The 12,446-nt window shown below is 39.2% G+C and overlaps 1 protein-coding gene across 1 annotated transcript in view; it reads left to right on the forward strand.

The window, feature by feature from the left end:
* The first annotated feature begins 4,238 nt into the window (after nt 1-4,238).
* Nucleotides 4,239-12,446, forward strand: part of C1H9orf64 (chromosome 1 C9orf64 homolog) — a 36,716-nt gene continuing 28,508 nt past the window's right edge. Inside the window, exons 1-2 of the mRNA XM_043979587.1 lie at nt 4,239-5,026; nt 7,286-7,545. Of these exons, the coding sequence (XP_043835522.1) occupies nt 4,690-5,026; nt 7,286-7,545 (597 nt within the window). The 5' untranslated portion in view covers nt 4,239-4,689. The remainder of the gene's footprint in view (nt 5,027-7,285; nt 7,546-12,446) is intronic.

The raw sequence follows: 12,446 nt of genomic DNA on the forward strand, positions 1-12,446 counted from the left end.
GAACAATTACATCTGTCTTCATAAGTCAAAAACCTAAGAAGCCTTATGAATGAACAGTGGAGACCACCAATATCTAACAACCTTACTCTGAATCCCCTCTCCCCACCAACCTTTATTCTTCAGCAGGGCATTCTATAGGCTTGGACTCAATCATTTCCCTGATGCTGCTATAGTCTCTTTCAGCACACTAGCTTCTGCCCTCACTTCACCATTTAGTGGTCAAAAGTAGCAGACCTCAACTGTCTTTAGCCACTTGCAGAGGAAGGGGGGAGGGGGGGATGGTGTGTTCTCTCTGCCTCAAACACTCATCATCTGTGACCCTATGCAAGTCACTTATCTTCATTTTACTCATGCATAAACTGTGGATAATAATATAACCTATCTCCTAGGGTTGTCGTGAGAATAAAATGAGGTAATATTTATAAAGTGCTTTGTAAATCTAAAAGTGATATATAAAAGTTATACTACTGAACAGATAGCAAACATGTAAAAAAGGAAGCTAAGGACATGAACATGCAAAATACTTTGCAAATACTTTAAAATACTGTATAAATGTCAGATTATTGTCATCATTATTATTTATGCTCTAAAAATTGGAGGATCCAGGAAGGGATAATTCTATTTTGTATATGATCCTCAGCAACAAGAAAGATGTGGTTGTTAGGATGAAAATGATGCTATGGAAAACAATTCCATACTACATTATAGGCACAATCCTACTGGAATCAATTTTTATTCCAATCTAAGTATTTCTACTTAGAAGATCAAAAACTGACACAGCCACCCCATGACTAAAAATCTCTCTCAACCAAGACATTTTGAAGTTACAAATCTAGCATTTCTGGACAATAGAAAATTTCACAATGAGATAAAACAGCTACAGTGTTCTGAATAAATTTCTGTTAACATTTTGCTTCACCAAATAGAACAAGTCACAATTTCCAGCACATCCTTGGAAAATCATATTTCTGAAACCATTTGATCCTTTTTTGGCTGCTCCCTACAAGAATTCCCCTTTCCAGCCCATCAAAGATGAACTCAAAAGATATTTCCATTAACTGAAGTAATCAAAGGAACCCTAATACGATCTAATCACTTCAGGGTCTAGTCCTTCCCTGAACTGGTCTCTCCCTGAATACCCTATCTTCTCAAGGGGTTTATGGTAGCCCTCTATCTAGGCTTTCCTGCTTCCTGTCTTACTACTTCTAATGTTCTTTTGCTGAGTCATCTTTCATGTCCTACTTGCTAACAATGAGTATATCTGAAGGCTCTGTCCTGGGACCTTTTCTCTATATACTCTTTACATTCTCTCGATCATCCACAACTCATTAGCTTCTATAAGTTTAATTACCTTATGAAACTGACTACTAGATCTGTATATCCAACTTCAGTCTTTCAATTTCCTTCTAGTCCCACATCACCTATAGATGGCCATGGAGAGATACAGGCTAGATGTTAGGAGTTAATAAGATTTAAATTTGTTAAATTGCTGGACCCCAAGAGTAGTCATTGGGCAGCTAGGTGGTTCAGTGAATAGAGTGCCAGAGCCTGATGTAAGGAAGGCTCATTTCTATGAGTTCAAATCTGGCCTCAGATACTCATTAGCTGTGTGACGCTGGGCAAGTCACTTAACCCTGTTTACCCCAGTTTCCTCATCTGTAAAATGAGCTGGAGAAGAAAATGGAAAACCATTCCTATCTCTTTCCCAGGGCATCACAGAGTCAGACACAACTCAACAACAACAAATGAAAATAGTCATAAGCAATTTGGTATCTACTTGGGAAGGAAGTTTTCAATGAAGTATCCCAGTTTAACATTTTTATAAATGACTTCTATAAAAGCATACTTATCAAATATGAAGATGACACAAAGCTGGGAAGGATAGCTAATGTCTCAGATGATGGGGATCCAAAAAGACCACGACAAGTTACAATCTAATAAATGAAATATAATTGGCATAAATATAAAGTCTTACATTTACGTTCCAAAAAATCAATTTCACAAGTCATAAGACAAGGTTGGCCAGCAATTTTGTCTTATATGAATGAATCAAAAGTATGATACACCACCTAAGAGTTCTTTCACTCTTAGGCTTTACTAAGGGAGGGATAATATCCAGAAGTAGGGAGAACCAAAAAGTAGTTTTGGTCAAGTACTCTACTTTTGTCAAATCATATTTGGAATGCTACCCATTAGGGGCTGAATTGTCAGCACAGTGTTCTGCACAAAGTGGGCTCTGTTTACTAAATTAAATGGTTGTCCTTATCTATCTCCCCAGTTGGACAGTAAGCTCCTTAGTGACAGGGACCAAATCTTATACTTAGTACTGCCATGGTGCCAACACAGTTGAAAACATTTGTTGACTTAGGTAGAAGACAGTGATTAACAGGGGCAAAGGAAAAGTATCTGCATTTACAACCTTTATCAGGGAGCTCTTTGGCAGTCTACTTGCTTTTTTCCTATTTGATTAATTTAGTCTCTTTGGTTGTTTTAAGTGCTGGGAATACCTAAAGGCAAATCACCAACCTTCTTATATTATCTTTGCTAATGTTTCATTTCAGTCGATATTCCAGTGTTGACCTTTTCTGGAAAATTTAATTATAGTCACTGGAGAGTTTCCACAACTTTTTCCTTAAAAGGAATCTAGAAAATGGAAGTCATCCTACTGAGACACCAAGATGCTACCAGCCTACTCAGTTTCAGATAGTTTTTTAGTTTGACCTCCAATGGGACTAGAGTTCAATTATACTAATGGTTAGTTATAACAAGCCATGATTTCAGTGGTTGGGTTTTTTTTTTTAAATAAACAGATGATCATTCTAATCTCTAGTCTTGGGGCATGTTTGATATTATATGGAATTTTCAGGTGCCCACTTATCAAGTCATCCAGTCATATTAACGGCTTGATCCTCAAGTTTCTTTCAACACTTTAGGAAAGGGGCAACTAAGTGGTCTAGGCACAATAATAGCAGCTGACATTCCCTTCTAAAATCGCCTTCCATTTACTCCGCACGTAACAAATAAACAATAAATGTATGTATGTATATGGGTGTACATATGTGTGTGTAAAACATGATATCCCCCTCATTAGAATACAAACTATTGAGGGTCAAGGTTGTTTTTACCTTTCTTTGCACCCACAACTTAGCACAATACCTGGCATATAGTATGAGCTTAATATATTGTTGTTGATAGCTTTCGAATTCACTCTCACCTACTCCTCATAACAACCCAGTATGTACTCTCATTTCACAGTTTAGGAAACAGACTCATGCAAAGAGGCTTGCAGTTATGGGGTGGGGCGGGCACAGAATTCGAACGCACGTCTTTGACCCCAAGTTTAGATTATTTAATTGGTCACCAATATGACATCCTTCCTACCCCACTGCCACTTAAAAAAAAAAAAAGCTGGTGTATTGGTTTCCCTCCAAACATCTAGGCAAAAATCAGTAGTGGCAAATTGTTTCCTCATAAGCTTCAGCTCATCAAACGATACATGAATCTCGCAGGTACAAACCAAACATTACAATTTGCCTCCAGCTGCAGAGCTCTGGCTAGGGGCCAAAGGGAAAAAAAAAAAAAAAAGGAAAACAATCAAAAGCACGAAGTAGGAAGGAGTCCTACAAGCGTACGGGCTTCCCCGGGCTGTCTGCCCGCCAGCACTGCTACTAAACGCCAAATCCCGTGCCTTCCGCACCCCGATAGCACAGAGACCCGGGACACTACATACGGGTCCAAAATGCACTAACCATTCCCAGTTAACTAGGGTGGGGAGGGAGGAGGAAGGGCGCCAGCAGCCTAGGCAGAGCCTCCAACCTAGCCCTCCGGACATATGGCCAGATTCTATTCCCAGTTCGACCCCTATCTCTGCGACCTTGGAGCAGTCACTTCCCTTCTCCCCTCCCCCCGCCCCCGACCCCGCCTCATTTCCCATCACCCTCCCCTCAGTCAAGTCAAGTCGTTGAAGCAGAATAATTCTGAGGAACTTCTACATCGCTCTGGCGTGCCTGACGCCAGGCGGGGAACAAAATGGCGGACAGATCCACTCTCCTCTGCTTCCCCCACGCCCCACTTGCCCTCAATTCTCCTGCACACTTTGGCAGCTTTGGAGCCCGAGCTTCCTGCCCCATCCCATTGGCCCCTGGTCACCATGGAAACGGGCCAGGGCGTTCCAGACTAAGGCTGCCCGAGTTCCCGGCGGCTGCAGGCGATTGGTCGAAGGAGCGCCTGAGCCGGAAACGTCTCAAAGTCTGGGGCTCGCGGTTGTCCATTCCCTGTACCCCCGCGACCCAGCGCTCCTCTTCCTCACGGAATGCGTGCAGCGCACGTGGTCAGCTGAGCCGTGGACTTTGTGTCGAGACGCCCCCTTACACGTGATCGCCCTTGCCCCGGCCGGGTCCCTCCGCCCCTCCGGTTCGTGCCCCTCCCCACCGACGTCCTCTGAGCGGGCCGCAGGAGGAGGGACAGCGGTCGCGCGCTCTGCCCGTTAGAATCGAGCTTCCACTCTAGAGGAGAAGGGGAAGAGGGAGGGTCCCGGGAGCTCGAGACGCCGTGGGGGGAAGGAAGGTCCGGGCCAGGCCAGAAAATTGCACGTGAGGCGGTGGGAAGCTTTGTGCCGGCCAAGCTAGAGGGACTTGGGCGTTTCCTTTGTTTCTCCTTTCCATTTCACAATCTCGGAGGAAAGGCGCCATGGAAGTCCCCTTAGCCCCCCGAGAGTCCGCGGAATTCGTGGCCCGCCGTAGCCAGGACGTGTTTGTCGAGAGAGCCGGAGTCGAGCGAGTGGCCGAGATGCTACTGGACAAGGTCCCCGGCCGAGAATTCGGCTTGGGGGGCTGGAAGTCCTTGCACGAGCTGAACCCTCAGGCGGCCGATGAAGACGCGGTCAACTGGGTGTTTGTGGCCGACACACTCAATTTCTCCTTTTGGTCCGAAAGCGAAGATCGCAAGTGTGGGGTGAAGTACCGGGGGAAAACCTACAGCGGTTACTGGGCCCTTTGCGCTGCAATCAACCGAGCCTTGGATGAAGGTTAGCCCCCGGGCCTCGGCCCGAAGCAGGGCCTCGGAATTAAGTGTGGCTTGGGACTAGGTGAGGGACGTGAGCAGAGGGAGACCCTAAATTAGGCCGAGCAGATGATGTGTCAGCTACATCCCATGCAAGTGGGATGACACTTGAGCAGCACCTCCCGAAGTATTTAAATGACCCATCAGTGAGCACTTATTAAATACCACCTGTATGCTAGGCACTGTGCTAAGCTGCAGTGCAATAAAGGGCACACCTAGGAAAACAGTACAAGTGTTCTAGTTACAGAATGATAAAATCAATAGAAATGCCTTTAAAATAATCGAAATGTTGCCATAAGTGATTTTCTATTGTAAGGCCTGTTAAGGATAACAAAAGTGGAGAGTAGAGACCTAAGATTAGTATTTTTCATATATATATATATATATATTGCTATTAGTGTATCTTTTCGTGTGGATTTTCTGTAAGATTTATTTGGTTTCACATAAATATTTCTAATAGAGCATGAAAGTATAGTTTTGCTTTTGAAGGTGGTACTTTGGCATTTTTGTTGTGAGTAGCACATTCCAAGAAGCAATGGTAGTTTAGTGGATACAATATTAGGTTTGGAGTCCAGAAACCCTGAGTTCACACCCCAATTCGGACACTTGTTTGCTGTGTAACTCTGGGAAAGCAACTTAACCTTTAGGAATTCTTCTTGGTGGAAGGTGTTCCCCAAGTTGATGTATTATAGGTACTTACAAGATTTGAGTAGTGCAGTGCAATTGTTATAGAGGAGACATCAGAAAACATCTAGTGCTCCTTCTTTTTACAGTTGAGAAAATTGAGGCCCATAGATGGGAAATAGACATGCTCAGGGTCACAACAGGTAATAAACAGCAGAGCTAGAATTTGAATACAGATCCACTGACTGCCAATCCAGTACTTCTTCCATTACTATTCCACAATTGCTCCACATTCATCATTTTTTACTTTGCTGTTCAAGCATCAGTATTTAACATAGCATAGAGAACAATAAGACAGGGCTTTTTAAACTTTTTCTACTCAACAACCCCTTTTTGCCTGTGAAGTTTTTACTTGACCCTTCGTTATATAGGGTATATAAAATAGGCATACATAACCTTCTACTGTTGCCAAATTTTTTGAGACCCTCCACAGTTACAGGTTGGGAACCACAGGTTAAGAATAAAAACAATAAAACAGTAAAGCAGTTTTTGCTTTTGTAAAATCTTACTTTGCAGATTTGGAAGTATGTATGCCCATAATTTTCTATTTCCTTCTAAATAAATTTCCTTGCTTTAGTAGCTGTTCCATTGAAATTATTACTGAGAAGAATTGCAATTTAAGTATTTGTTTTTATCTTCCACTAGCCAATAATATAAATGACTAGGAAAGAGTCATGATTCAACCCCACATAGTTTCTTTGTGTCCCTGTGGAGTGATAGTTGAATGTGGAACTCTAAGCACCAGAAAGCTTTGAGGTATGAATTTAGCCTTAGTGCCTTCAACTTGCAAAGCATAGTAAATCACTGCTTTCAAATATATAGTATATATATTTTCTAAAATTAAAACATACATGTCTCTTGGTTGTAAAGAATATGAATTATAGTTATATCGGAACAATAATAATGTACTTGTTCTAAAAACATTGATTAAAGCAAGCTTTCTTGCAGTCCCGAAGGTACTTTGAATCAAAACAAGCCTTATCAAAATTCCTATACATCTCTTCAGAGACAAATAGTATTGTGGAAGCAGTAGCAAACTTGGAGGGAAGCTCAGACCTTTATCACTTTGCTTCTTTCTACCTATGTGACCTTGGTTGAGTCACTTAACCCAGTCTCTAGGCTTCAGTTTCTTCATCTCTAAAATGGGATTAGACTAGGTAGCTTTTGAAATTCCTTTTGTCCCTGGGTCTATGATTCAATCGACAATATTATACTTTGCATCATTAAAATAAGTGAAAAACTCTTAGCCCTTAATACCACTTGTCTTATCAAGATTCCATACAAACTAAAAGTCACAAGAGTAGTTATTCGGGAAATGTGGGCTCCCTCTGCATATGAATATTTTCTTGCTAGAATTTCTTTTGCATTGCTTTTATAATTTAGATTGAAATTTAGGTTTGAATAGGATCATAACAAAATATTGAAAATAGGATTTAAACTCGAGTTATTTTTTTGTCTTCATATGTATGTAAAGGTCTCAAGTTGTTCTTTGAAATGTATTTTTTTGTTTTTGCTTTTCTTCTCCCCTCATCCCTTCAAGGAATACCCCTCACTAGAGCTTCATACTATGCCACGGTTACCCTTGATCAGCTTCAGCATATTTTGCGCTCTGACACAGAAGTGCCTATGCCTTTGATAGAAGAGAGGCATCAGATTCTCAATGAAACTGGAAAAATTTTACTTGAGAAGTTTGGAGGGTCTTTTCTTAACTGTGTTCGCAAAAGTGACAAAAGTGCACAAAAACTCCTGTCCCTGGTAGTTGAAAGTTTCCCTTCTTATAGAGATGTAGCTGTATATCAGGTGAGTTACTGTTGTATTACAGAACACTTCTCAAATTTACATCAAAAACTTAAATTTTAAAGGACAAAAATGCCATTGTAAGTAGCTACATGGTACAGTGGATAGACTGCTGGATCTGGGTCAGGAATACTCAAATTCAAATCCTGCTTCATACATTTACTAACTGTGACCCTAGTCAAGTCACATAACCTCTCTCAGCCTTAGTTTTCTCATCTGTAAAACAGATAGTACAAACCTCTCATGGTTTTTGTGAGAATCCATGAGTTAATATAGGCGAAGTGCTTTGCAAACCATAAAGCATTATACTTTTGCTATGTGTATATTAATAAACAAAGATTTTATAGTTAATTTTTTATTTTATGAAATACATATAGTCCCTTAACTACCAAAATATTGACCTCAGTCCTCATCATCTACTACCATGGCTTCTGTTATGACCTTGTATGGATGAACTTTGTTGCCATTTAGGAAGGGGCCCTAGAGGCCACTGAACATTAATTCTTTCATGTTACAGATGAGGAACTGAGGCCTAATGAGGTTAAGTGACTTACCCAAGGTCACACAGGTGGGAAATGGTAGAACCATGCTTTGAAACCAAGTTCTCCAATACCAAAACCAATATTCTTTCCATTGTGATAGTGACTTAATTCTCAAGCTTTAGTCCACCATTTCCACTTTCCTACTTTATAACTCCTCTTGGCTATTCCACCATTAAAGTCAACATGTCCAAAATGGAAATCATTGCTTTCTGCCCCAAAATATTTTCTTCTAATTTCCCCATTTCAGTTAACAGTGTCATTTTCTTTCTGGGCTTAAAAACAGTCATGTCGGTCTTCTCTGATACCTCTTCTTTTTTGGTTGGGGTTGGGGGGGGTGAGGCAGTTGGGGTTAAGTGACTTGCCCAGGGTCACACAGCTGGTAAGTGTCAAGTATCTGAGGCCAGATTGAACTCAGGTCCTCCTGACTCCAGGGCTGGTGCTCTATCCACTTCACCACCTAGCTGCCCCATCTCTGGTACTTCTTTTGCCCTCTTCCCCAGACTCCCTTTCGAATCCAATCAATAACCCTTTGACTTTTGCCTCAAGTGTGTCTGTTAATTTTTTTTTTTTTTAAGTGAGGCAATTGGGGTTAAGTGACTTGCCCAAGGTCACACAGCTAGTAAGTGTTAAGTGTCTGAGGCCAGATTTGAACTCGGGTACTCGTGATTCCAGGGCCAGTGCTCTATCCACTGCGCCACCTAGCTGCCCCATGTGTCTGTTATCTTGATCCCTTTTTTACATTTCTGCTGTACCACCTGTGAAGTAACACACCCAATTCAGCCCCATTGACCACTCATCAAGGGTATTGCAGTAGACCTCTAACTGGCCTCCCTTTCTCTAGTCTCCCTCTTTCTATCCATTTTGTACATTACTGTCTTGAGTTAGTTCCCTCAATCACAACTCTTATCCATCTATGCTCATCTATCCTCATCGCTTGTAGAATCAAGTCGAGACTCTTTAGCCCAGCATCCCCTGATTACAGTCCTGTTTTTCAGCTTTATCTTCCAAACCTTTACATGTATATATTTACTCTATGCTTTCTGACAAATCAAGCGATTCACCATGCCTTACAATGATGGTATGCTGTCCTACCTTGACTAATCCTGCTCCCTTTGTCTGGGATCTCTCTTTCCAGCCTGTCAAAATCCTTCACCGCTTAATAATACTCTAATTTTACTTCTGTCATGAAAATCTTTACCTTGATGCCATCAGTTAAAAGTAAACTCTTCTTTTTCTATCTGTCCCATAGCACTTTGTAGCTCTTGTGCAATTAATTCATTCTACCTTTTGTTATATTTATCCTTTCCTAGATATAAAATACTTAAAAATAGGGACCATATTATCATAATCTTCATATCCTCCACAATGCCTTGTCAGATAGCTGTCCAGTGATTACTTGCTGAATTATGTTTTTTAGTTAATTAAAAATTTTATCTTAATTTAAGTAGCATCTAAATGGGAAATAAGAACCTAAATTAAACTTAGTTGAAAACTTACCTCAATAAATTCCAGAAGCTTATTCAGCATTTTCTTAGTCTTGAAATAATAATCCAATTTCTATTCATGAGTAATTCTCTCTGAACAAAATGCAGTAACAAATTTATTACTAAAGTGATTAAAAGTTCTATTCTGTTTCCTATCAATATTGACTGTTCTTATTCTTGCCTTAATTTCTCTCTCTTAGTTTTTTATACTTTACCCCTGCTTATTTTTTCCAGTAACATAATTGTGGATGGAATGTAAGATAAATTTGTCTAATACCAAATTCTATTCTATAACATAATATTATTGTAAGATTTAAATGTTTTTCTACATGGTGCATTTTGTTTTATACTTTGAAGTACCTTAACAGTATTAAGTTTTATGGAGAAAACAACAAGATGTTCACTTGAGTTATGTTACTTATAAAATTTTGGGGTTGGCTTTTTTTTGAATACTGTTTTATTATTTTCCCAATTAGTGTAAAAACAGTTTTTAACACTTGGTTTTCAAAATTTTGAATTCCAAATTCTCCTTTCCTCCCCCGCCCCCTTTCTCTGAGGCAGTAAGCAATTTGATATAGGTTATACATGCAAAACATGTTTCCATACTGGTCATGTTGTGAAATAAGACAAACAAAAAACTACCATGAAAATAATAAAGTGAAAAAATAGTATGCTTGAATTTGTATTCAGACTCCATCAGTTCTTTCTTTGGAGGTGGATAGCATTTTTCATTATGAGTCCTTTGGAATTTTATTGCTGAGAATAGCTAAGTCATTCACTGTTTTGTTTTTTCCCTTTTTTTCTCTCTTGTAGCATTTTACTTTATTTTCCAATTACATGTAAAGATTGTTTTCAACATTCATTTTTGTAAGATTTTGAATTCCGTGTTTTCCCCCTCTCTTCTATCCCCACCCTCTCCAAGATGGCAAGCAACCACATGTAGGTTTTATATATATATATACAATCATGTTAGACGTGTTTCCATATTAGTTATGTTGTAAAAGAAGAATCAGAACAAAAGGGAAAAACCACAAGAAAGAAAAAAAATGACGACATATAAAGTGAAAATAGTATACTTTGATCTGTATTCAGACTCCATAGTTCTTTTTCTGGATGTGAAGAGCATTTTCCATCATAAGTCTTTTGGAATTGCCTTGGATCATTGTATTGCTGAGAAGAGCTAAGTCTTTCACAGTTGATCATCGTACAATGTTGCTGTTACTCTATACAATATTCTCCTGGTTTTGCTCACTTCATTCAGCATTAGTTTATGTAAGTCTTCACAGGTTTTTCTGAAATCTTCCTGCTCATCATTTCTTTTTTTTTTTCTCCACATATAAGGTATTTTATTTTTTCCGTTACATGTAAAGATAGTTCTCAACTTTTGTTTATACAAACTTTACAATTTCAGATTTTTCTCCCTCCCTCCCCCCTCCCCTAGACAGCAGGTAATCTGATATAGGTTATATCTATATATCATATCCATATCCATATAGATAGATAGATATATACACACACATATATATATATATATATACACATAATAACATTAATCCTATTTCTGCATGAATCCTGTTACAAGAGAAAAAATCAGAGCAGTGATGCAAAACCTCAAAATAGAAAAAAAAAACAACAGCACCCAAAACAAAAGAAATAATATGGTTCAATCAGCATCTATACTCCACAGTTCTTTTTTTTTTTCTTGGATTTGGAGATCCTCTTCTATCATGAGTTCCCTGGAACTCTTCTGCACCATTGCATTGGTGAGAAGAATCTAGTCCATCACAGTAGGTCAACACTCAATGTTGATGATACTGTGTACAATGTTCTTCTGGTTCTGCTCATCTCACTCATCATCAGCTCACGTAAGACCCTCCAGGTTTCTCTGAACTCCTCCTGCTCATCATTTCTTACAGCACAATAGTATTCCATTGTATTCATATACCACAACTTGTCCAGCCATTCCCCAATTGATGGGCACCCCCTCAACTTCCAATTCCTTGCTACTACGTAAAGCTGCTCATCATTTCTTATAGCACAATAGTATTCCATTACATTCATTTGCCAAAACTTGTTCAGCCATTCCCCAATTGTTGGGCATCCCTCAATTTCCAGTTCTTTGCCACCACAAAAAGAGCTGCTCTAAATATTTTTGTACATGTGGGCCCTTTTCCCTTTTTTATGATATCTTTGGGATACAGACCTAGTAATGGTATTGCTGAGTCAAAGCGTGTGCATAGATTCACTGTTAATCACCATTCAGTATTGCTGTTAGTGTATGCAATGTTCTCCCAGTTCTGCTCACTTCACTTTGCATCAGTTCGTGTAAGTCGTTTCAGGTTTTGAAAAAAAATCAAATCATTCTGTTCTTCATTTCTTATAGCATAATAGTATTCCATTACATTTATATACTACAACTTGTTCAGCCATTACCCAGTTGATGGGCATCTCCTCGATTTCCAACTCTTTGCCACCACAAAAAGAACTGCTCTTAGAAAATTGTTTACAAAATTCTCTAACTATGGTGAAATAGCACCCAAAAAGGATCTTGGAGAAAATGTCTTATGTTAATCTAATTAATATATAATAAATACTTTAAATTTAGTCTCATAAGTTTTGCTAAATCTGGGCTATAAATTGAGAGATAACTATATATTTTCTCCATTGTATTTATTGGTATTGAATATTGTCCTCTTTCTGACTCGATAATTTCATTGCTTTTTCAAGATCATTCCAAATTTGGTGGTTTTTTAAATTTATGAAGTACTAATAGCTCCCATTAGCTTGGTGGTACCTATGAAATGATCAGTTATAGCTCTTGGTCCAAAATATATGCTGTTGTTAATAGTATTAAGTATTTTACAAAGAGACTTCCCTC

The sequence above is a fragment of the Dromiciops gliroides genome, chromosome 1, assembly GCF_019393635.1.
Source record: "Dromiciops gliroides isolate mDroGli1 chromosome 1, mDroGli1.pri, whole genome shotgun sequence".
Classification (NCBI taxonomy): Eukaryota; Metazoa; Chordata; class Mammalia; order Microbiotheria; family Microbiotheriidae; genus Dromiciops; species Dromiciops gliroides.